We start from the raw sequence: 25,231 nt of genomic DNA on the forward strand, positions 1-25,231 counted from the left end.
GGCGTAACAGAAAAGATGGGAATAGTTCAAAGAGTAATTACTGGTTTAAGCACCCCTACCGTGTTTCCCCGAAAATAAGACCCGGTCTTATATTTTGGGGGTTCCAAAATAAGAACTAGGGCTTATTTTGGGGGAAGCACGATTTCAGGGTGATCAGCCCAGCTGGGTGCCCCTGGCCTGGCGCATACATAAGAGGTGGCAAGCACACACAGAGACCGATGGTATTTGCCGGTGACTGCAGCAGCCGCCCACTGGTCCATTGGCAGCCTGTGCAGCGCAGGGGAGTTGATTCCCTGTCCAAACAACAGGGGGAGGGGGAGGGGGCATGCGATCTGGGTGGGCCGTGGGAAACCCGCCACCCTCCTCTCTGGACTTGGCTTTTCCGTGGGGCACATCCAGATCATGTGCTTCCCTCCTTCCTCTGCCTGCTGTTTGGACAGGGAATCAGTTGCGCTGTGCAGGCTATGCCTGCGTGCGCTCGCTGCCTCCTGCGCTGGCCACGCCCTCTAGGCCTTATTTTGGGGGGAGTGGTAGTTATGAGTGGTTGACAGGTAGTCCTCAACTGACAACTACAACTGAGCCCAAAATTTTTGTTCCTTTGTGAGACATTTGTTAAGTGAATTTAGCCCCATTTTACTACCTTTCCTGCCACATTAGTTGAGTGAATCACTGCACTTGTTAAGTTAGCAACATGGCTGTTAAGTGAATCTGGGTTTCCCCTGGACTTTGCCCCTCAGAAGGTTTTAAAAGGTGATCACATGGCCCTGGGAACTGTTACCACCATAAACATGAGCCAGTTGCACACTTGAGTTTTGATCACATGGCCATGGGGCTGCTGCAACAGCCATAGCTTTGAAAAATGGTGAGGTCATTTTTAATGCTGTTGTAACTTTGAGAAGTCACTAAACAAACTTGTAAGTCGAGGACTTCCTGTAATTTTGGAAGTTGTCTAATATTGCAATGATCAGATAAAGAGCAATTTAAACTTGTGAAATAGCTGATATTGAGCTGAGAACTAGATGAAGTGATTTAGAATAATATTTTGAAAGTTTATTTTAAACAACTTGACAAATGTGGCAACGCGATAGTCTTCCTTAGCCTGGTTCACTGCGCATGCCGCATTCTTTCTGTAAGCCGCCCGGAGTCCTTCGGGATTGGGCGGCCTATGAATTTATTAAATACTAAATACCCTTAAATCTCAAAATTGCTGGAATAAAGATCAAATCTAGGTAGCACCATTTAGAGAAAGGCAGAAGAAGGCCTAAACAGAATAGAAGCAGTTCTTGACTTATGACGGACCCCCACAGGGTACTTACGATCCAGATTTGAAGTTCCAAAGGGGGGGGGCTGTGCAGTCATATAATCACATTTTGCAGCATCTCACAGTCCCATGACAGCAATTTATTACCTTCTGATGGAAATCAGTGTTCAAAAAATCCGCCCATGCAGACAATGGGTTAATTTAATGCCCGCCATGTTTGTTTTATGACTGCCGCATTTGCTTTACAGCCACCACAAATATGTTAAATCAGATCAGTCAGTTTGATAGCGCAACATGCAGCCATCATGTTATGATGGAAATTCTGGGCTCCATGCGAGCCATTCATCAAGAAATACCTGCAATAGAAAAGTATTCTCATGCATTGCAGTTTCTGGCATCTAGGTGCAGAATAGTTTTTGGTTGAAGCTACTATGCTTTAGGGTCCTAACACTCTAAAAAGCAGTCACACAGAGAGAAGTGGTGAGCATCTTATATATAGAAAGTGGAGACAGCCAATCGTCTGTTCAAAGTAGTTTATGTAGGGGACTTCATATGCTTTCTTTGATTGCAGATTATGGCAGTGGACGTGGAGGAGGAGGTGCAAACAACTATGGTTCAGGAGGTGCCTCCTACAATCCTGGTGGCTATGGGGGAGGTGCTGGTGGAGGAGGAGCATCTTACCAAGGTAAGCAAGGTCAGTATAGAGTTAGACATGCAAATACTTCTGTTAGTGAGGCAAAAGTTTCCCATAGATGTTGCATTGGCTCAATGGCCAACACTTATCTGTGGTCAGCGTCAATACTCTTTGCATCCCTAATTCTTGATGAATGTAATCTATGAATGGGATGAATAAAACTCAAGAGGAAAGATATTTTTTTCAGCTCTAGGCATTAGAAAAAAAGGGAATGGGATGCTTTGAAAACATCAAAGCTTGAAGCTGAGGTCCTGTTCTCCAACTGTGCATACATGCCAGAGCACTTAAATCAAGGAGCGATAGTAAAATATTCTTAAGTGATCTTAAATAAAGCCTACGTGTTGCAATGTATATGCCTGTTATGTTTAGTTCTGTGTTCTAAATATTCTTATGCATAATAATTGGAAATAACTGAAGTAGCATTTACGGTGGTATATTAAAGTAACTTTCTATTTTTCTAGGTGGATATTCTCAGTCAAATTATAATTCTCCAGCTTCAAATCAGAATTACAGTGGGCCTCCCAATTCCTACCAACCTCCACAAGCTGGATATGGCAGAAATGACCACAGCATGAACTATCAGTATAGATAAACTAGTTTGTTTTTGATGGGTCTGTATCTTTGCTTCTCCTAAATTTGCATAACCTTTGAATATGAAGTTTTATTGCATCACAGTAAACATGTAAACCCTGTTTCCATGTTGCAGTGCTCTTTGTGATATCAGTCACTAATGGTTGAGTACATTGTGATTCCATAATTAGCTGTATTTTGGACATTTAATGGTGTATTTAATGGTTTGTTAGTTTGCCATTTCAGTTTTTTTGTCTAAATAGAATTTGAGTTCAACATCCCTCTTTTGTTTAAATTAAATTCAGATATTAACATACAGGATTGCTTTAAATGGATAAGGGATGTCTCCTGCTTTTGTGAAGTGAGTTTAAAAAGGCTTTCTGTATTTTAATGCTTTAGTGTTTTTCAGTTTTATAAGTGATTTATTTTTAAATTTGTGGGAAAGAGTGGGTTTGTATGTCTGGGTCATTCAGACAGTTCCTGGATTATACTGAATGTAGACAAATAAACATAAACTCTTCATGTGTCTGTCTAAAATGTTATTCTGCCCCCAAATTATTTCTTAAACAGTAAAAGAACACTCAATGATGTTTTTTTAATTTTAAAGAAATGTTAGTATGTTATATTTGTATTAATTTTATTAAAATACACTTACCCTTATACTTACCCTAAATATTATGGCAATAATGTGCATTTGATTTTTTTTCTTTTTGGAGTTTAAAGTTTTTTATTAACTGAAATTATCTTAAATCTAATTTCTTTAAAAGGATTAGTAAGAAATGAGGCAGTGTGGGATTATGGGGTTCCTTGATTGTGCATGCTTTTCCTGCTGTGGTGGCTTCCTGGAGTATTCTATGCTCCACCGGGCCTGGAGCTCGGGTGTTGCTCAGGCTGCTGCTATGAGGAGGCAGAAAGCCATGCGCCCAGCCAGAACCGGCTCCCCACCACCACCACCTCTACCCTTCTGCTGCTTCTTGAGAAAGGGGTGATCAAATGTCACTTGAGAAAAGGGTGATCGGCAGGAAAATGGGGGGATTTTCATGCCTATCGCTCTTTTTTTTTAAAATTATTTTTCCATTTTCATAACAACCACATGTATACTGTTACATAACCAACATTACTTTATATTATTAAATATTTACATCAATTCATCTAACCCTCAACCCCCAAAACAATTATTGGCTCTTCTGCTCTCCATACACCATATTTGTACCCTATCCACCATTTTCTTCTCCCTCTCTCCTCCCTACCTCATTTCTTCCCTCATCCTTCTCTCCCTCCTTTCCATGCCTTCTTTCTCTCCCTCTCTACTAACCCTCTCTCCTTCCCTTATCTCTCACCTCTACTCCACACTCTTCATCTCATTTACTTGTGGTATTTCAGCCTCTGAGCAAGCTGCGTTTTGTGTTGATGGTGTTTATAATTCTCAATAAGGGTGGAGATAGCATCTATGCATGGGTTGACACTGTACATGCTCTGATTGGACTGAGTCTGGTTACTAATTAATTAACCACTATATAACCCAGAGCCGAGGTGGCGCAGTGGTTAGGGTGCAGCACTGCAGGCCACTTCAGCTGACTGCAGTTCTGCAGTTCGGCTGTTCAAATCTCACCGGCTCAAGGTTGACTCAGCCTTCCATCCTTCCGAGGTGGGTGAAATGAGGACCCGGATTGTTGTTGGGGGCGATATGCTGACTCTGTAAACCGCTTAGAGAAGGCTGAAAGCCCTATGAAGCGGTAGATAAGTCTAATTGCTATTGGTAAACCCGTCCATTAGTGGTACCGCCCAGTTTTCCGACTCAGTCCACTCTGGAACAGTTGTGTTACCCTTTGCTTCTACAACTTGTGAGAGGATAAATACTGAAGCCTAAATTTGAATCTGTCACCCTGCTCTCCATTGCTCTCTGGGGTTTCACAGCCTTAACGCTCTCCCCCTGCTTGCCTCAGTGAGTTCTCACCTCACCTGATCCTTACGGCTGGTCACTGTGGCAGCAGAAACGGTGGCAGAGGCCTTTGACAGCCGCCCACGCGGGGGGAGCGTGCACAGACCTGCCAGAGCGCCGCAGAGGTAGCTGAAGGACAAAAAAAGCGGCGGTAAGCAGAAGAGACGTGGGCAGGCCGCAGCCCACTTCGTGCTCCTCGCAGGCCTTCCAGGGGCCTAGCGCAGCGCAAGGGGCCTTGATTCTGCAGAGAGAAAAAGGCGGGGGCGCCATTTTGAAAAAGGGGTGGAGCCAGGGCTGGCAGCTAATCGTGGACGCCATTTTGAGGCTCACTGCAGCTCCCTGGGCAGCATGGCTGACAGCAGCATACCAGAGTCCGCCTCTAATGCGGGCAGAGAAGCGTCACTGGGGGAGCCTGGCCTTCTGGCTGTGGTGGAACACACACACACACACCCCTCTGAGGCCTCATCAAATCCGGCACAGAAGGGCTCCTCCGGCAAAGGCTCCAAGGCAAAGAAGGCCTCTTCGGAGAGAGAGCATTCTGAGAGCCCCTCCCAGCGCCCCTCTGATAAAGCCCACTGCCCCCCCCCCCCACTTCAGTTAAATTTGGCTCAGGGACCATTTAGCCCAATGCTGCCAATAAACACAGCAGGCCTTTGGGGCACCCCTGGCACACGGGGACAAGGCAGGATGGTTGAGGCCACACTCACCCCGACCGCAGCTGGGCTCCACCTGGCAGAGACTTCCGTGCCCACCCGGTATGCTCCCCACTGCTATACAAAGCATGCCTCCTGCCTGCCAGGATACTTTATAACAGGCTATAAAGCAAGGGATCGCAGCTGGCCTGAGGGAGAAAGCTTCGCTCTAACTACAGAATATTTGTAGCTCAAGGTTGACATGAGTTTGCCTCGGTTGGGATGGGATGTTCAGGCGCCAACCCTTGGCTTCGCCCCCCTTCATTCTCTGCAAGAGCGCCAGGGAGATTCCCACCTTCGGTTGCCCCGGTTGCTGGGTGGCGGTGCAGAAAGCAACAGGTTGCACGTGTGAAGTCACAGAAGATGCCAGAAATGAGCCTTTGTGAGACGCAAAACAACTGAGAGAGAATGGGGGGAGACAAAGAAAAGAGAGAGCAAGAAAGAAAAGAGGGAGGGAGAGGGAAATAAAAACAAATGGAAAGGGAAGGAGGGGGAGAAAAAGAAATGAGAAAATGAGGGAGAGGATGAGAAGAAAAAATGAGAATGGGGAGAAAAAAGGGAGGGAGGGAGAGAAATGAGATAGAAAAAGGGGGTAAGGAAAATGAGGGAGGGAAAGGAGGAAAATATGAGAATGGGAAGAGAAAAAGGGAGGGAAAGAAATGAGAATGGGGAGGGAAAAAAAGGGGAAAAACAAGGGAGGGAGAGAAATGAGAAAGGGAAAGAAATAGAAATGAGAAAATGATGAAAGCAAAGGATGAGAGGAAAAAGAAACATATGAAAGGGAGGGAAAGAGACCCATTTCCCACACACGGAAACCACAATGCTCATGTATGGAACCACAATCAATTTATTCAAATTCATCCATTTATTCAAATACCTTCATTTCTTCTGGAACGTTGTCAAAACTCTCCACACCCTGAATTCCAGTCTGAGTTACTTGTGAGTCCATTTTGTGTGAAACCATTGATCCCAATCGCCGATGTTTAGCAACAGAGGTCTCCTTAAAATGGGGCGTTGGTTCTTACCTGATACGCCCCTTCTCTGGGCAGGTGGAAACAGCGGTCATGCACGGGTTAACTCAGCAACCAATAGAACGGAGTCTACCAAAGGGATGTCATCGGCTCTGCGGAGCATGCTCCTGCTTTTCCTGACGGAGATTAGTAGACCGCTGTGTGTGACCAATCGCTTTCTCTCCGGACTCAACCAAAAATGCTCACTGTACACCCCTGCGAGGTAGGTCAGAATGCTAGGGTGGGGATGACCGCTGTCTCCACCTGCCCAGAGAAGGGGCGTATCAGGTAAGAACCAATGCCCCATTCTCCTAAGTTGGTGGAGACAGCGGTCATGCATGGGACCTGTCAGAGTTGGCGTGTCCCCGTGAGGGCATGAGACTGGCCTAGGAGCTGGAGGACAAAACTCAGAAGTTTTCGCGCCAATTTCAACGGCCATTGAGGCTGCAGAGCCGATGGGCCGGAGCCACGAGGTAGCCGAGGCGCATTTCTTGCAATTCTGTTTTCAATATAGTCGTTTATAAATCAATGTGGCACCCCTTTGATCAATAGGTTTTTTTATTAAAAGTTTTTTATTTTTAGTTTTCAAAACAGACACAACACAAAAAATCCTCTTTCTTTACACACTGTAGAAAGTGTATTAATTAGTTACAAAAAATTTTCGTGCGTTTCTTTCACAGTCACCCATGATTCATATTAATTCTAGTATTTTAAATCAAATATATTTGTACATATTACCATCATCCTACCCCCATTCTCGTTTGACTACAATTGTTTAAACGTCCATCATAAAACATACCAAAAACTCAAGACATAACCACATACTGGCATCTCATTTGCTATTTCTAGTATCCCAATAACCCTATTCCTTATGGCACCTGTTGACTGAGGTTATCATAGTCTACTCTCCATTGAGCGGGGGGTTGGACTAGATGACCTACAAGGTCCCTTCCAGCTCTGTTAATCTGTTAAACTCTGTTAAACTAAAGCCATGAAAGCAAAGAGACAAAAATCCACTAACAATCCAAACGGTCAACATTTTGCAACAACAAAATGAAAACTCTTTCACATTTAATCTGTGAAATGTGTTCTTATCTAGGCTTCCCCAGCAGCACAGAGCTGAGCCCTCATCCCGATAAACCCTTTTATTTAATTGACAGTGAATTCCTCTCCAGCAAAGTCCCGGCCAAGAGTCTTTCAAGAGAGTTCACAGTTGCCGACCTTTATCAGGCTTTGGCAGTGGCCAGGCCGATATCTTTCAGACGCCGCAATCCTTGGCAAGAATGCAGGCATGAATTAATTGTTGGTAGACATAGGGGTGACATTGTAATATAATTTTAAGCATATTTAATTTGTATCTTAAATTATTGCATTCTATTCTGATTATATTTTAAATTATATTTTATTCCATTTATATTTTAAATCGTGGTCTGTTTCAATCTCACTTTAAACTGTAGTTTTTGTCTCTGGAACTTGGTGTTTTGATATGGCCCAAGGGCTAATCAATAAAGATTGGCTGATTGAATTAATTGTCTCCTGCAAACACCCCTCACCTTTCATTCCTCTTTTATTCCCTACGGGAGGGGCCATTCACCGTCCACTTGTGGCTTTACTCCCAAATTGACCCTCGTTCCTTAGCTGTTCCCTTCATCTGACAACTCTGCACATGCGCACACTGGGAAGAGGCTCCAGCTGTTTAGCTGACTCACTGATGTCTGACTCTGAAGGCAACTGTCAACTGTCAAGATGGCCCTGGCCCCATCTCTGCCTCTGATGCAGAGCACTCCTCAAAGCTTTCCCCAGACTCCAGGACTGGCCCATCTTCCTCCCCAACCTCCTCACCATCCAAATCTGCTGCCAGCTCTGCTGATGGGCCACAGCAGAATGCAGCAAAATTGCACAAACTGATTACAAAGCTAGACACAACCGAGTTGCTAAATTAACCCACTGGTCATCATGTAAAAATACGACTTACCTGTATTCAAGAAGTCATGGGAACATAAAGTGGAAAAAGTTATCAAAAATGAAAAGGTGAAGATCTTGTGGGACTTTCAATTACAGATGAATCATTATTTGGAACACAACATGCCAATTGTCGAAAACCGAAACGTACAATTTATTGATATCGCAGTACCAGGAGACACAAAAGTCGAAGAAAAAGAACTGGAAAAAATAACGAAATATCGTGACCGGGCCATTATGGATGAAACATGTAACAGTGATACCCATTGTCATCAGGACCTTTGGTACCATGTCCAAGAATTTTATGGAATACATCAAGAAATTGCAGCTTCCTGCAATAACACCAGCGGAACTGAAAAACACTGCTACTCAGAACATCGTACATCTAAGAAGGTCCTTGGTTGGTACCCAGGATGCTGGCAGCAACCCGTATCAACCATTAGCATCAGTCAATAGTATTTGTGATACATTTTTGAATGTTCAGTTGACTTGAGTTTCATGTTTAACGAATAAAGTAAATAACAACAACAACAAGCAATTGTGGAGGAAGAAATCAATGGTTGTACCAATAGTAATAGGAGCCCTTGGAACAATACCCAAAGGGTTGCCTAGATCAGTGTTTTTCAACCACTGTGCCGCAGCACACTGTGCCGTGACATAGTGTAAGGTGTGCCGTGGGAAAAACACTTTATATATAGTCAATATAGGCACAGAGTTAGATTTTTTTAACATTTTCTAATGGTGGTCTGCCTTGTGATTTTTTTCATGAAAAAAGTGTGCCTTTGCACAAAAAAGGTTGAAAAACACTGGCCTAGATACATGGAAATTTTGAACTTTGCAAAAACCACCTTACTCGGAACGGCCTATATATTCAGACGTTACCTTAACAGCTCTGAAGTCCTTTGTTAAGACTTGAATTGTTACCAGTCCCAAGCTATGAATCGAAGATTAAATCTATAACAACCACAACAACATTTTCCCAGTATATTCTTATATTTTTTTCTTTTCGGTAGGTTTTTTAACTTTTAAATTTGTATGATTTGTTTTGTTTTTCTTGTAATTAGCATAAAAATATAGTATAAAAAGATTCAAGAACTTTTGACGATGATTTATTGCAGTAAAGAAACCATTAGGAAATAATCCTAGTTGTAGCAGGATGGCAAATGGAACACTGTCATACAAACACTGCTCTTTTGCAACGCTCTACCATTTTGCTGATATTAATTCACATTCTGGATTGCAAAGGGAAGACTTTTTGGTAAAATAAAGAGTCAAATGCTTGTACTTCTTTCTCCTGTCTGCATAACGTCATGGGCTACAAGTCAATTTCTTAGAGCAGCAGGGAGAGTTGTAGTAATGAGCTGATGTGGGTCCATGTGAGAAATGTATTTCAGTTTCCCTTGAAAATTCATTTTCTATAGATGCAGAGCTCCATTTTCTGTAAAGCACCAGAGACATTTAGACAAGACACTGGCTCTTATGTGCAAATGATGCTCGTGGCCTGATAGCCAGCTTGAAAACAATTCCAGTGGAGGAATAGGCACACCGTACACCCAGCATTTCTGAGGAGAAAAGAAGGAAGCAGGCGGCGACGCTAGTTGAGAATTCTGCTTTTGGTATCTGATGTCAGCAATCCTCCTCCTCAAGTTTCAATTTTTCCATGTGAATCCCTTGCTTGCCTGTAACAAGGATACCTACGTATCTCAGTGCTGTTCACCAATGCCGACCTCATATTCTCCCCCTCCCCTGGAAGAAGAAAACTGAAATGTTGATCAGGGACAAGGAGCATAGAGGCAACTAGTGATTCTACTGAAATAACCGTAAATAGAAAAATCAGAGCAGGCGTGCTGTTACATATGTACTCATCTCTCTTCTTTATTTTTATCTTCCTTCTATATTTCCCTTTGTTATTAAATAAAGCTTTTACGACAGCCCAAGGGCAACGATACAAAGTTAAGCTGATAAGTTTTAAACAGAATGCACTGAGGTTATTTTACACATTCAAACAAACCATTTAGCCAGGATAAATTAATTGTAGAGAATTTAATGAGAAGTTTAAAATATCAGCTGGAACTACAAAAGAGATACACCAGAGAACTTCTGGACACATTTAATTTAAGCTCCAACGACTGTGACAAGACCATTGGGATAGACTGCCAGGGAAGGAACTCAACTTTTCTCCACCACTCCTTGGAGAGAAGTTTTCAAGTTTTATCACTACCCGAGTAATTGTTCGGGAAAGCCAGGCTGGGTCTGGGATCCGGAGTGTCTCTTGATGTCTCTCACTCCAGGTTAATTCCAACCGAGGCCAGCGCCTCCGTAGCCCACTGGGGGTAGTTGCTGGGGTTCCCGTACATAGTCCTCATGAAACTCTGAACAAACTGTGGAAACCTTTGCTCAGTTATACTCTCGCGGATCGAACGCATCAAGTTCATCTGGAGGGGGAAAAATAGGTATTATACAGAAAGAAATATGCTGAGTGGGAAGAATAAACAATAATAAACCGATCCAATAGGTAAGTTAGAGACTAGAGCAGGGATCCCCCCCCCCTGTAGTCCGTGACCTATGGGCCACCAGGCCGCACGACCAGCGCATGCGTGACCATGCACACCCCCAGTTGTGCTAGTAGCATTGCTGTGAGCGTTGTGCACACGCTTGCGGCCCCATTCGCACATATGGGTGTAAAGGTGCCGGCCCCTCCCTTTTCCTCCAGCCGCCAATCCAGAAACGCTGGGGAACTCCGTTGTAGAGCATAGATAAAGGCCTCTAAGAACCATTTGCTTTATATGGACAGCCCTCATTGCCTAATCTGATGTCTCCATCCTTCAAATCTTCAACAGTTTCTAGAGAAATCTCTTTCTCTGTTATCACTGGCTACCCGGACGGAGGTTCACAACATAGTACAAGAGGTAGCAACTAAAATCATCCCAAAGAAAAAGAAATGCCAGAAAGCAAAATGCCTGTCTGAGGAAGCTTTGCAAATAGCCGAGGAAGGAAGGGAAGCGAAAGGCAAAAGGGAGAAGGAGAAAGAGACACCCAATTGAATGCAGAATTCCAGGGAAGAGCTAGAAGAGAGAAGAATGCCTTCTTAATAGAACAGTGCAAAGTAATAGAAGAAGACAATAGAATAGGGAGGACCAGAGATCTCTTCAAGAAAAGTGGAGATATGATGAAGGGAACGTTTCATGCAAAGATGGGCAAGATAAAGGACCAAAATGGCAGGGACCTAGCAGAGGTAGAAGAGATTAAGAAGAGGTGGCAAAATTACACAGAAGAGCTGTACAAGGATGAGTTTAACATCTCTGATAACCACGATGGGGCCTACATGCTAGTAAAGTTATGCTCAAAATCCCACAAGCCAGGCTCCAGCAGTATGTGGACCGAGAACTACCAGAAGTACGGGCAGGATTTCAAAGAGGCGGAGGAACCAAAGATCAAATTGCCAAGATACGCTGGATCATGGAGAAAGCTAGGGAGTTCCAGAAAAACATCTGCTTCTCCTTCATTGACTGTGCCAAAGCCTTTGAGTGTGTGGATCAGAACAAATTGTGGCAAGTTCTTAAAGAGATGGGAGCACCAGGCCATCTTCTTTGTCTCTTGAGAAACCTTATATGCGGGTCAAGAAGCCACAGTGAGAACTGGACACAGAATCACTGATTGGTTCAACATTGTGAAAGGAGTCCGGCAAGGCTGTATACTGTCGCCCTGCCTATTTAATTTATATGCAGAGCACATTAAGAGAAAGGCGGGGCTAGACGAATCAAAAGTTGGAATTAAGATTGCCAGGAGAAATATCAACAACCTCAGATATGCAGATGATGCCACTCTAACGGCAGAAAGTGAAGAGGAACTAAAGAGCCTCTGGATGCGGGTGAAGAAGGAGAGTGCAAAAGTTGGCTTGAATCTCAACATTAAGAAATCATGGCATCCGGCCCTCTCAATTCCTGGCAAATAGATGGGGAAGAAATGGGGGTAATGACAGATTTTATTCTCCTGGGCTCCAAGATCACCGCAGATGGAGACTGCAGCCAAGAAATTAAAAGATGCTTGCTCCTGGGGAGGAAAGCGATGGCAAATCTAGAGAGCATCCTAAAAAGCAGAGAAATCAGCGTGCCAGCAAAAGTGTGTATAGCCAAGGCTCTGGTTTTCCCAGTTGCAATGGATGGCTGTGGAAGTTGGACCATAAGGAAGGCTGAGCACCAAAGAATGGAGGCCTTTGAACTCTGGGGCTGGAGAAGAAGACTCCTGCATTGAGTCCCTTGGACTGCAAGGCCATCCAACCGGTCAGTCCTAGAGGAGATCAACCCTGGCTGCTCTTTAGGAGGCCAGATCCTGAAGAGGAAACTCAAAGACTTTGGCCACCTGATGAGAAGGAGGAAGGACTCCCTGGAGAAGAGCCTCATGTTGGGAACGATGGAGGGCAAAAGTAGAAGAAGGGGACGGCAGAGAAGGAGGTGGCTGGATGGAGTCACCGAAGCAGTCGGCCTGAGCTTAAATGGACTCCAGAGGATGGGAGAGGACAGGAAGGCCTGGAGGAACGTTGTCCATGGGGTGGATCTAACTTCACAACTAACAACAACAAAGTGAGACGTTAAGATCACCTGGAGGTTCTCACCCTCCAGTGAGAGCTGAAGAAGCTTCTTGGATAAGAAGCAAAACGTCTCCAAAGAAAAAAACCAGAAAGTCCAGTTGACTCTTTAAAAAGCACCTTTGGCACAACCGTGACCAGGATGACTGAGACTCTCCAGGGACATCTATCAATGTAACTATGGTTGTTTATACAATGTGGCTTATGGCTTGGTGTGTTGTACAAATCCAGACATCCAGGGTTAGCAGAGTGAAGCAAATCCCAGCTTACTATAAGGTGTAAGCCTAATGTACAGAATTTTATACTGTTAAAATTTTGCATAATATACTATACATTCCCATTCACTGTAAACAATGATTGGCAAAGGATAGAAAAGCATAAACAAAACGAAGGATTAGATAAGGAAAAAAGTAAGAAAACATAACTAAATTGAACTTCCCACATTTAGTTAAGAAAATTTTGATTAGGATGGCATAGGCAGATGTCATGGAGCTTAAGAGAAAATAGAGAATTTTAAAAGAGAGCAAGAGAAAAAAGCTAAAGTTATGATAAAAGATAGAAAAGCAAACTTAGCACTTATATACTGCTTCATAGTGCTTTATAGCATCTCTAAGTGATTTACAGAGTCAGCATATTACTCCCAACAATCCTCATTTTACTGACCTCAGAAGGATGAGTCAACTTTGAGCTGGTCAGGATTGAACTCCTGGCAGTGGACAGTGTCAGCCTGCAATACAGCATTCTAACCACTGAACCACCTCAGCTCACCTATTGCACCCATTCTCTTATCCCTATTTCACAGCCCGTCTGCCGCAGGTCCCAACTATGAACTGCATTAGCTATTCTGCTGCCCATTTAGCAGATGATTTATGGCCTCTGAACAGACTCACCTGGTAGGCAATATTATGGATGGTAATGTGGTGCTTGGCAGCCGAATCGATAGGATAGAGAGCATTCAAGAAAGCTCGACTGTATCTGTTAAGACAAAAATAAACAAGGAGATTGATCCTCTTGGAACCCAAGGTTTATGGAAGACTCTTGATACATCGAGAGCTAGAGAATAAGGGGGAAATGTTTTGGTTCTTTACAAGATAAAATACAGAAAATTATACCTAGTATCAGCTGAGTGAAGTTATATCAGACAATTCAGATATCAGTCCTTTTACAGCCCTCTCTAAGCGGTTTACAGAGTCAGCATATTGCCCCCAACAATCTGGGTCCTCATTTTACCCACCTCAGAAGGATGGGAGGCTGAGTCAACCCTGAGCCTGGTGAGATTTGAACTGCTGAACTGCAGCTAGCAATCAGCTGAAGTAGCCTGCAGTAGCTTGCATTAACTCGATAAAAGAGGAAGAATGCAGATTGTTGTGTAGCATAGAGGTCAAATAAAATTTAAGATGCAGCTGGAATTGTCAAACTGAAGACAATTCTAAATTAAATGTTTTATTGCATTTTTATTCCACCCCCATCGGAGAAGGGTGGCATATAAATCTAATAAACCAAACCACTCAGAATGATGTCGCCTCATTTTAACCTCACATCACTGATTGAGATCAATTGGTTTGAGAAAGCACATGTAGCTGATAAAGATTATATACTGAGTTTTGTGACTAAATGAAGATCTGAATTTAATTTTTCCTTTAATTTAATGGAGATCTTTTTTTTGTTTAAAAATCCACTCCACCCCAAGTACACTGACCTCTGGCAGGTAGGGCAAGAACAGTTTTCATCAATGGGCCTGAAATCCTTGGAATATTGCTTGTTCTTCAGCTGCAGGGAGCCCCAAGGGACCAAAGCTGAACCGAAGCGCTGGGAATGAAAAAAAGGCCCACGTAGTTCAGAGACACCACTGAAAACAACACTGGTTCCCTTGGGGGGGGGGGGTATTTCGAATCTCTACAAAATCCCCCCTCCCCCATTTACAGTCTTTCAATGCCAATCTGTTTCCTTGATCAGCTGGTGAAAGTGCATTCAACTTGCCACTCCCTTTCCTCCCCGGTGTACTTACGGCTGTCCTTGTGGGATAGACACAGTCAAACATGTCGCAGCCCAGGGCTACACACACCACCAGATCAGTAGCATAACTTTGAGCAGAACAAAGACAAGAAACAGGCGTCAGGTGAGCAACTGCAAAGGGTAACTCTCCTTATCCCAAGAACACGGTTTGTTCGTTCCTACCCAACTCCCATAAGGTAGCGAGGCTTGTTCCTCGGGAGACGTTTTGTGCTGAGGGCCACCATCCTCCAGAAGTGGTCTTTGGCCTCACCACCACTCAGGCCCCCAATAGCAAAGCCTGGAACATCTCGTTTAGTCATCTCTAGCGGGTGGGAAGAAAGAGAGACAGATGAAGGACACCAGTCTATCTAAAACGTGTTATCTCTACATTGTTGTAAGTTTTACAAACCCTTTTGGCAAACAAATGGCCAGGAGATCATGGAAAAGCTTCAGAGTTTAGCCCAGGGGACCTCAAACTAAGCTCACTGGCGCAATGTATCTGGCCCGTGCACAGTAGTGATGTAGCCCCTCCCCCCACCCCTCCCAGCCGCTCCTTGTGCGCCTGGCTGCCCTCATTGCCCCTCCTCCAGCCCTCGCCCTTTTCTTTAGTCACAAAGGGCCGCCTTGAGTCTTCAAGTTTCAAGCAACAAGAAATGTGTTAGTTTTGGGGAGACCGCAAGATTTTCCAAACCCCGCTAAGTGGCCAGGGCGGCGGGTAGACTGATGTGTGGGGGAGGGAGGGGAGCATGCTGGAGACGGTGCCGTCAGAACCCTCCCTGGCTCTTCCCCAAAGAAGCTGAGAAGGGGCATGGCCAGCCTGATCCGAACCCTGCTTCTCGCAAGGAAAAGCTTGCAGATTTACACTCCTGAGCACACACAGAAGCTGGCTCTCGCCAGGGCTTCCCAGGAATTAAGAGAGACTTGATTTTTTTGCGGGGGGGGGGGGGGAGAAAGGGGGGGAAAATGTACATGCTGTACACCTTGTCGTGCTTCCCGGCTCTTTCCTTCTTGCTCTCCACCAACCAGACCCAGCGCTTCCTCCGCCCTCCAAAACAACCGCCGCTGTTCACAGGGATGCCACACCCTCCCTCCCACCAGCCCCCGCTCCCTTCTTCCCACTAAATCCTCAGTTTAGGGCCATTTGTTTAGTGACTGAACAGTCCCAAGTAAGCCAAAGGTTGCTGCTGGGGGGGGGGGGGAGGTGCCTGTTTCCAGGTTCTGGAGTAGACATAAAGCTCCTCCTTTGCCTCTCTTGGGCCGAATCCCTTCCCTCCCTCCCACCCAAAGAAGGAGAGGGAAACCCCGTTTCTTTTATTCTTTTTTTAACGGCCTCTTTTAAGGAACCTGAAGTGGCCGTTGTGATAAAGTTAGGCAAGTGGCAAGAAAGTTTGTGCTCTTTTTCCCTTCAGGGAGAGGGGGGGGTCTTACTGAATAAATAGATGCCTTGGGTTGAGCAAGGAGAGCATAGGAAGGACAAAGGCAAAATGGACTTGCCCCAATTTAGACCATGCCCACCCAGTCACATGACCACCTAGCCACGCCCACACAGCAGGTCCGGACCCCCAACAGTCTGAGGGATCTGAATTGGCCCCGTTTAAAAACTCTGAGGACCCCCTGGTTGAGCCTGGTTCAGCCTGTACCACAATCAGAATCACACCTGAGACTTTTAGCTCATCCCAATCCCCTTGTAGTGTGTTCTAAAACAGTGGCGGTTTAAAAGAGCTGGAATTGACCAGTTTTGAAATAAAAGTGACCTCACCTTCCAGACATTTCTTTCGGAGGATGGGATCCAGCCCACCCTGAATAATAGCAAATAAATTCTGCTGGTGAGGTTTGCTGTGTGCCGCAATACATCTGTCCAACCAGCGAATAGACCTGCAGGGAAAAAAATATATTAATTGCAATTGTTATTTCATTCTAATTATAGAAGTTCAATTCAATCAAATTTGCAACTGGGTGATTTATAGCAATTTATTTAAATAGATTTTATTTAACTCTTTGATTTGAATGCTGTTGCTGTAGATGAAGTTTCGTACTCAATAACATTTTGAAAGTATTGAGATTTCTTTGCCTTCATAAATTTACATTTATAAAGAAGTTGAAAGGAAATAGATAATGCTAGCATGATTTATTTACCCAATAACTAGAATACTGTGCTTTAATATATTTTTGTGGACTAATGCCAGGTTGTTTTGAAATTAGTTATTGTCCAGTTATTGCCTAGCTGCCAATGCCAGGACCATAAGCCACGGTCAGCTCAATCGCAGCGTTGATGGGTGGGGTTTGCGGGAAGAGCAGCAACCGAATGGCTTTAGGAAAGTCAAACGTTCCTTAGGAGAAGGAAAGGGAGGGGGGTGGAAACTCCCTGATAAAGAACAGGAAGCAGTTGGAGGGGCGGTAAGTACGCCAGCTTCATCTAAAGTGGGGGGGGGAGAGAGAGAGAGAGAAAGAGAGAGAGAGAGACAAGGGAGATAAGAAACAAAAAAGAAAGAAAGAGAGAAAGAAAGAAAGAAAGAAAGAAAGAAAGAAAGAAAGAAAGAAAGAGGGAAGGGAAAGTGAACGAGATATGGATGGACGGACGGAGGTCTTATTTTTGGGGAAACACGGTATGTAGGTCATATAAAATGCCACACGTGATCCATGGGCTGCCCATCTGTACTATTATAAGGGATCTAAACATGTAGGCACAGCCTTTTGAATATTGTCCTATACCACAACATACATGTCCTCTAGCATGTAGGTCAATTCAGCCTTTCTGAACTGGGCTCCCACAAGAAATTGCTAAGGGTTTGGCATGGTTGAAAAAAAAGCACACACACACATTTTTGAACTTTGAGCGTTGCACAATTTTAGCACAAATTTTGGGAATGTATATGCTTTATTATTTATTAAATTTATATGCCACCTATTTTGCTATCAAAAGTGACTGAGTTGCAACTCAGCTGCCAACTTGCTGCTTTTCTGTTGCTGTAAATGTTGTAAAACGTGGACTGTGTGGGTTAAAAATGAATTATATTATGAAGTTTTTATATTTTCTGTAATTTCTATGAAGGGGTTCTCAGAGACTGTTACATTGCTAGTGGGAATGGAACCAAGCTATCTTGTTGGAAAAAGAGGAAACTTTTAGGACTTTCTCCTAACTTTGAATGGTAATTTTGCACTTACTATTTATTTCTTTTCTCAGGTGTTTTATTCTTTCCAACACAATAGAAGGTTGGAAATAAATTGCATAAGGGGGCTTAGTGCTGTCATCAGGATAGCTCTCCAAAACTTGAACAAACCTGTATAAAATTTAGTGTCAGCAAAACAAAGTTTGAATTTGAAAATGAGTCAAATCCAATTTTCCTGAAGAAAAATCCGCCAATGCCCTCCGTGGGAGAGGCCCCTGGGAAGAGCTACTATCTCCTCCTTTCTAAGCTCATCTGGTGACATGACTGAATGTAGGCAGCTGTCTTGTATTTTGTCCATGCACATAAGAGAACCTCAAAGAGGCAGCAAAAACCCACATGGAGGTGCAACATGTAATTTCATATCACCGAAGAAAATATAGGTCTTTCTTATGGCCAATCAAGGCGCTTGAAGGAATCCCTGAAGCCACCCACTGCCTGGTTTCCCTAATTTCTTTGATTCCACCAAAATCCAAACTTTGTCTCTCAATATTTTGCAACTGATGAGTTTTTTCTGAAGTCACTTCAGAAAAACGTATATGCTTAAAAACAAGATATGAAGGGAACTTGTATAAATGGCATAAAGATTATTCTATTGGCTGGCACTAAGTTTCAAAGCTTCCTGGTAACAGACAAAGTTTACGCCAAAAAGCCAACTCTACAAGCTACCCGGGAGCCAAGGATCGGGAGATGCTGAATGCGGCTGGCAACAGCATCGAAGAGTTGATGGGCCCAGCACAAACCTCAACATGGCTTCCTCCACGCGTGGCCCACTCACGGTGCTGCTGACCACGTCATCCAACTGCATTATAATGTCGGAGCCTGGGGGGGGGGGGGGAGAGAATACAAGTCAGCTGAGATCAGTCAAGAGGGAAATGGAGGATAAAGTTGCCCGAATAAATTTTAACAATATTTAGCTTTCTGTACTCTTTTATCTCTGAGGATAAAATAGGAATAGGAAATAGTGGGGAATAACAATAATTATATATTAATATGTTAAGATATACAAAAGGACAGAAAGATGGTTCGGAAATAAAAGGTGTAATAATAGGCATGTATAAATAATATGAAATAATGGAGATGAAATGTAATATTTAGGAAAAATAAGACTATAGTTATGTGTACTGAAATGTATATTACCCAGTTACCACACCAGTCACACACTGATATGTATAAAGATAATAAAAAATAAAATTTTGATTGAAAAAAATGTTATAAATGACATCATATCAGTAAATCCAAGATAGTAAAATCAGTATTTCAAGAGAGAATTAAAATAAACAATGAGGAAATAAATGATAACAAATAAAAACCTAGCGAACTGACTGCTATGAGGGAAAAGCTAACAAATAAAACACATTTAAAGATTTTTTGGAAAAAAAAGCATAATAAAGAAAAGGTAGAATGTACAGAGTAAAAGAGAAAATTCCAGAGTGTTAGCCCTCAGTCCTAGCTGATTCCGAATGTGCATCTCTCTATAACAGAACAAAGAGAAGGCTGTTCTGTGCAGAATGGAACTTTAAAAAAATAAACACAAATAATATAAACAGTACATATACAACTGAATACAAAAAAAGAAAGACAAAGGAAAAAAAAACCCCACATATTACAGTGCACCCCCAACCCCTGGAGACCTTTTCCCTCCCTTATATTTCTTAGATATACAATATAGTCCAATTGTGCCCTACAAAATAACATATTCTTGAGTAGGTTTATTCCCTTTGCCTTCCACCAACACTTATTTTATAAAATCCTCTCCATATTTTATTATAATTGTTTGCTTTGATCATCCCTTTTTTAGGTTGGATTTCTGTTGTTAATTTATCATTTTTGCCATACTCCAAATTTCATTAAGCCACTCATTTCTTTGAATATCCCAATTTCATCTCCAATATTTAGCCATCACTAATCTAGCTGCCATTATCAAATTTACAATCAATTCCTTTTTTGTTTCATTTACATCCCGTTTTTCCACACGCAACAATAATGCAATCCTCGGTGATCTCTCTAGATCAGTGTTTCTCAACCTTGTCAACTTGAAGATGTCTGGACTTCAACTCCCAGAATTCCCCAGCCAGCGAATTCGCTGGCTGGGGAATTCTGGGAGTTGAAGTCCAGACATCTTCAAGTTGACAAGGTTGAGAAACACTGATCTAGATTTACATTCAACAGTGCAGAATGTAGCTTTCAGGAATACTCTATGGGGGAAGCAGTGTCCCCAAGCAGGAGGAGGGGCTCGAGCCATTTGAAGGAATTAATAGGTAACAAATAAAACACCTCGAATGATAGATGGGGGTCTAGAAGGCAAATAGCTTAGCTAAAAGCAGGTGCTGTGTGCTCCCAATGGAATATTCCAGGCAGAACATTATAATTTCAGTACCTCTTTCAAGAACTTTATTCCCATTCAGATCTAATTGGGAGGCTAGCAGTGAATGGACAACGGTAACCAAATCATATCTCGTCAAAAAGGAGCACAGTGGATAAATCATTCACTAACAGGAAAATAAGAAATGGGACTAAGGAATAAGAAATGGAGTCAAGAAGAGCGTTTGTGAGCTACTGAACTATTTTCTGCAGTACTATTTTTTTTTAAAAACTCCTAATCAGGTATTTCTGACCATGATGGACAATCGTGGAGGGAGGGAACTATCACTACCATTACAAAAACAGAAGGAAGCGTTGGGTTAGCCAGTCATATTATTATACAAAACAGAATAGTTACCAAGAGCATTCTGTATTTCGATGGATTTTTCGGGTGTGAGCAGAATCGGCTTCCCATCATAAGGAGAACAGAAATGCACTCCCTCCTCTGTCACCTTGGAGAACTCCACCAAAGACACCATCTGAAAACCACCACTATCCTGCAGAAAAGACACGTTGAAAGGAAACTGGTCATTGTGTAATGGTAACAAGTGTCCCTTCACACATGAACTGCATTCACTAGCAGCCCTATAAGGTGCCCCACACGTTTACACATTGTACCAAATCAAAATCAAGCAAATTGCACTATGGCTTAGTATAATACGTTAAACCAGATTCTTCTGAATACTACCATTATGGATTCTGTATGCCAGTAATATAAAAATGACCAGGTTCATGCATTTTGCTGAGGGTGTGTTTTCTCAAAAGGTGCCAAGCGCGGGAGCCAGGGGAGAAGGCGCTCATGTTGCTTGCCACCTTTGGGATACCGCTAGATTGGGGAGTGGCGTTATGCCTGGCCGGAGGGGGGAGTTGCCGGGCAGCTGCTCCCTTGCGAGTGGGCTCCTGAAGAGCCGGGCACAGCCTCAGGGGCGAAGCAGCCATGAGGTGACCACGCTCACGAGCAGCCGCCCGGCAAATCCCCTCTCCAGCTGGGCAGAGCGCCATTCACTGACTTAGAGGGTATCCCTAGGCAAAATTGCACAAACTAATTACAAAGCTAGACACGACCAAGTTGCTAAATTAATCCACTGGTCATTATGTAAAAAATATGATTTACCCGTATCCAGAAAGTCATGGGAACATAAAGTGGAAAAAGTTACCGAAAATGAGACAGTGAAGATCTTGTGGGACTTTCGAATACAGACAGATTGTCATTTAGAACACAAGAAGGTTGTGTTTAGAACACAACACGGTTGTTGAGGGCCAAAGAGTACAGTTTATTGATATTGTTGTACCAGGAGACGCCAGAGTAGAAGAAAAAGAATTGGAAAAAATGACAAAATATCGCGACCTGGCCATCGAAACTGCATGATTATGGATTAAACATGTAACAGTGATACCCACTGTCATCCGGGCACTTGGTACCATGTCCAAGAATTTTACAAAACACATCAACAAATTGCAGCTTCTTGTAATAACACCGGCAGAACTGCAAAAAACTGCGCTGCTCGGAAGATCATATATTTTAAGAAGATACTTGGTTGATACTTAGGATGCTGGCAGCAACCCATATCAATCATTAGCACCAGTCAATGGTATTTGTGACACATTTTAAATGTTCAGTTGACTGAGTTTCATGTTTAATGAATAAAAGAGATAATAATAATAGTAATAAAAAATCCTCAGTGAGAGCTGCCTTCATGTGGTTGTGGGGCTGGTGGGCTCTGAGGAAGATGAAAGCTTTGCCAGAGGTTAAACAATACTGGACACCATAGCAGGAGACAATGAGTGTCTCTCCCATAAAAAAAGATATGGTGAGACATAAATTACACAAATCCATGCTGGCTCAATCATTCCCTGAATTAACAAGGACTGAAGGTGTTGGGGTTCCTGGACTTCTGGTTAAAAAAACTGGCGACAGGAGCCAGGACTCTTGGCTAAGTAAGCAGAGTCCGTGGCTGCAGATCTACTGGAAGAAAAGCGACACCAAGGATTATTGCTGGCTATTATTGCCGACGGGGTTTGGAAATGGGGCACCATGATAAATATTGTGGCCATTGGTTTTCTTCAAGCAGTGCATTTTGCTTATCTTCTCTGCTCAACATGATGTGGCACATCATTCAGTTTATGGGTAATAAGGGTAAATCTCTCCCCATAGGCACCTCTCTCATTTACTAACTAAGATTCCAATTTCTCCGGTCAGATATGCAACTGATGGCTGAGGCTGAAATTCTATATGCACTGGTTAAGGCAACAAGTTAAAAAGCCAGAGATCCTGAGTTCTAGTCTTGCCTTAGCCATGAAAGCCAGCTGAAGGATCTTGGGCCGGTCATTTTCTCTCGGTCCAACCCATCTCACAGACTTGTAGGGAAAGTAGGAAGAGGAAGGGTATACGGGGTGTGTTTGTTGCCTTGAGTTGTTTGTAAAAATAATAAAAGCTGCATTCAAATAAATAAATCCCACTGAAAGGAATGAGATTTTAAGGAAATCGGATCAGGGTGTAGGCCCAGGACCTCCATTTATAAAACACAATATGTATTTATTTGTCAAGCACTTAATGAATGCATAAGCGTTTCATGTAACTACTGTACATGATGAACACAATTTTGCCAGTTCTGTTTTCCTAGTTTTTTTATTGGATGCAGAGTGTGCTAAAGATATTTTCACCACTTGGAAAGACAAAAGAATTATGTGGTTTATCAAACAATGCAACTCCATATGCATGTGCTTATCATCTCTCACACCCTGCTTTTAATTCCATACCTGTAATATAGGTCACTGTTTTCTGTTTTTTGTAACTATAACAAAGCTCAATTACAGCAAAAGGATTGATTTCCCAGGTAAAGACAACTTCCTCAGTCATACTCACTGTGAGCAGGTTCCTTGGCCAGTTCATAAAGCTATGGAGTCCATTCGCTTTTTCGATCAGCTCTGGTCCCTGGAACAGCATGAAAGATTGTCATGAGTGCCCATCACATCGCTAGTGCCAAGGTCTTTAGCATGTTGCATGAACCCATCCATGATTGCTTACAAACTATGAATTATGATTTAGTATGTTGGGTGTTATCAATAAATTATAGCTAAGCTATGCTACATATTGAGCTGTTTTGCCAATCTTGGCAAGTTCACACTAAACTAGTTCCAAGACAGATGCAGTGTACATTGTGATTTTATGCAAACCCCAAAGGGTAAGGGAATAAACAGAAATCTCTGGTTATTTCTGCCACTATAACACCTGTGTGTATGCTTTAGGGGCCAAATACAGGCAGGCTACTTGGGATAAATGATACAGCAGTTAGGAAAATCCAGTCCCAGCTAAAGTTCAATCTTCCAAATCAAAGTACTGAGGATTGGTTCCGGTTGTCCTCTAGATACAGTGTTTCTCAACCTTGGCCACTTGAAGATGTCCGGACTTCAACTCCCAGAATTCCCCAGTCAGAGCATCCTAATGGTAACCCTAAGGGCATTCGCTGGCTGGGGAATTCTGGGAGTTGAAGTCCGGACATCTTCAAGTTGCCAAGGTTGAGAAACACTGCCATAGAACAAATATTGTAGATGTCCTGGGAACACTGTCACGTGTCACACTTCTAAAGAAAGTTACACAGTACACGTGTTTCTCAACTTTCCCATATTAGGTCCCGGTAATCAGTTGTCCAAGACACCTGCACGAAAACTCTGCTTTCCCCCCGAAGGCTGTTCGGGACAGCCCAGGCTCCACGCGGGAGGAGGCTCCACTTACGGGTCGCATGCCCAGGTGATAGGTGTTGCCCAAGCACAGGCGGCACCCAAGCGCCTCCAGCTGCAGGGCGGTGAGCCCTTTCATGGTCCCCTGCGTGCCGACGGGCATGAAGACCGGGCAGTCCACCACGCCATGCGGCAGCCGCAGCTCACAAGCCCGGGCCCTGCTCTGCCCGCACTCCGCCACCACGCGCAGACCGAGCGGGGCCGGCATAGCCCGAGCGAGATCCGCCGCCAGCGATGATCCTGTGAACGCCGCTGCCGGAGGAGGAGTGGCGGGGGCGCCAAAGCTGGAAAGCCGCTTCCTCTCCTGCAAGGGGAAGAAAAGCCGATTCCGCCCTCCTTTCCTCGCCCTCCTTCGGCTGAAAACGTCACTGGCCTCGGTCACGACTGTAGAACTATCCGAAAATAGAGAGGCGGCTTTGTTAGCTCCGATCCCTTCGGCAATAAGGACCCCAAGCCGCTTCCTTTGCAAACGGAACAGCAACTTCCACGGGAAGAGCCACGCGCTGCTACACGCTACAGTGTTTCTCAACCTTGGCCACTTGAAGATGTCCGGACTTCAACTCCCAGAATCCCCCAGCCAGCATTCGGACATCTTCAAGTGGCCAAGGTTGAGAAACACTGATTTAAAGCCTCAGATACCTTCATCCTCTTCAGTGGAAAGAGAGTGGCTAGGACAGTGTTTCTCAACCTTGGCAACTTGAAGATGTCCGGACTTCAACTCCCAGCGAATGCTGGCTGGGGAATTCTGGGAGTTGAAGTCCGGACATCTTCAAGTTGCCAAGGTTGAGAAACACTGATTTAAAGCCTCAGATACCTTCATCCTCTTCAGTGGAAAGAGAGTGGCTAGGACAGTGTTTCTCAACCTTGGCCACTTGAAGATGTCCGGACTTCAACTCCCAGAATCCCCCAGCCAGCATTCGGACATCTTCAAGTGGCCAAGGTTGAGAAACACTGATTTAAAGCCTCAGATACCTTCATCCTCTTCAGTGGAAAGAGAGTGGCTAGGACAGTGTTTCTCAACCTTGACAACTTGAAGATGTCCGGACTTCAACTCCCAGCAAATGCTGGCTGGGGAATTCTGGGAGTTGAAGTCCAGACATCTTCAAGTTGCCAAGGTTGAGAAACACTGACTCTAGATGAAAAATCACTTCCATTCTCATAATTTATTCATACAGTCAGCCGTACAATTACCGATGAACATATAACAGTGTTTCTGAACCTTGGCCACTTGAAGATGTCCGGACT

General features: G+C 43.7%; 2 protein-coding genes across 6 annotated transcripts in view; one reads left to right on the plus strand and one right to left on the minus strand.

Annotated features, from left to right (window-relative positions):
• The window catches only part of ILF3 (interleukin enhancer binding factor 3), a 28,271-nt gene extending 25,222 nt beyond the window's left edge, over nucleotides 1-3,049 (plus strand). For 3 of the 5 annotated variants that reach the window (XM_032208953.1, XM_032208951.1, XM_032208954.1), the window contains exons 19-20: nucleotides 1,833-1,955; nucleotides 2,417-3,049. In XM_032208953.1, the coding sequence (XP_032064844.1) occupies nucleotides 1,833-1,955; nucleotides 2,417-2,547 (254 nt within the window). In that variant the 3' untranslated portion in view covers nucleotides 2,548-3,049. The remainder of the gene's footprint in view (nucleotides 1-1,832; nucleotides 1,956-2,416) is intronic. The other 2 variants (XM_032208952.1, XM_032208957.1) reach the window with 1 other exon arrangement.
• Nucleotides 3,050-9,981: 6,932 nt separating this feature from the next.
• On the minus strand, nucleotides 9,982-24,531 carry QTRT1 (queuine tRNA-ribosyltransferase catalytic subunit 1). The gene is made up of 10 exons (XM_032212389.1): nucleotides 23,982-24,531; nucleotides 23,112-23,180; nucleotides 20,604-20,742; nucleotides 18,625-18,703; nucleotides 16,474-16,589; nucleotides 14,898-15,036; nucleotides 14,728-14,803; nucleotides 14,419-14,528; nucleotides 13,610-13,694; nucleotides 9,982-10,566 (listed from the first exon to the last, which is right to left on the minus strand). The coding sequence occupies exons 1-10, from the start codon at nucleotides 24,192-24,194 to the stop codon at nucleotides 10,414-10,416; spliced, it is 1,179 nt and encodes a 392-aa protein (XP_032068280.1). The 5' UTR covers nucleotides 24,195-24,531; the 3' UTR covers nucleotides 9,982-10,413.
• Between the last annotated feature and the right edge of the window lie 700 nt (nucleotides 24,532-25,231).

The sequence above is a fragment of the Thamnophis elegans genome, chromosome 2, assembly GCF_009769535.1.
Source record: "Thamnophis elegans isolate rThaEle1 chromosome 2, rThaEle1.pri, whole genome shotgun sequence".
Taxonomy (NCBI): Eukaryota; Metazoa; Chordata; class Lepidosauria; order Squamata; family Colubridae; genus Thamnophis; species Thamnophis elegans.

Excerpts from the sequence above, each read along its gene's own strand:
- QTRT1 (XM_032212389.1), bottom strand. The coding sequence starts at position 24,194 with ATGCCGGCCCCGCTCGGTCTGCGCGTGGTGGCGGAGTGCGGGCAGAGC. Across the intron at positions 23,181-23,981 it reads ATCACCTGGGCATGCGACCC|GGACCAGAGCTGATCGAAAA; the intron begins GTAAGTGGAGCC and ends ATGCTGTTCCAG. Across the intron at positions 10,567-13,609 it reads TCCATAATATTGCCTACCAG|ATGAACTTGATGCGTTCGAT; the intron begins GTGAGTCTGTTC and ends TTCCCCCTCCAG.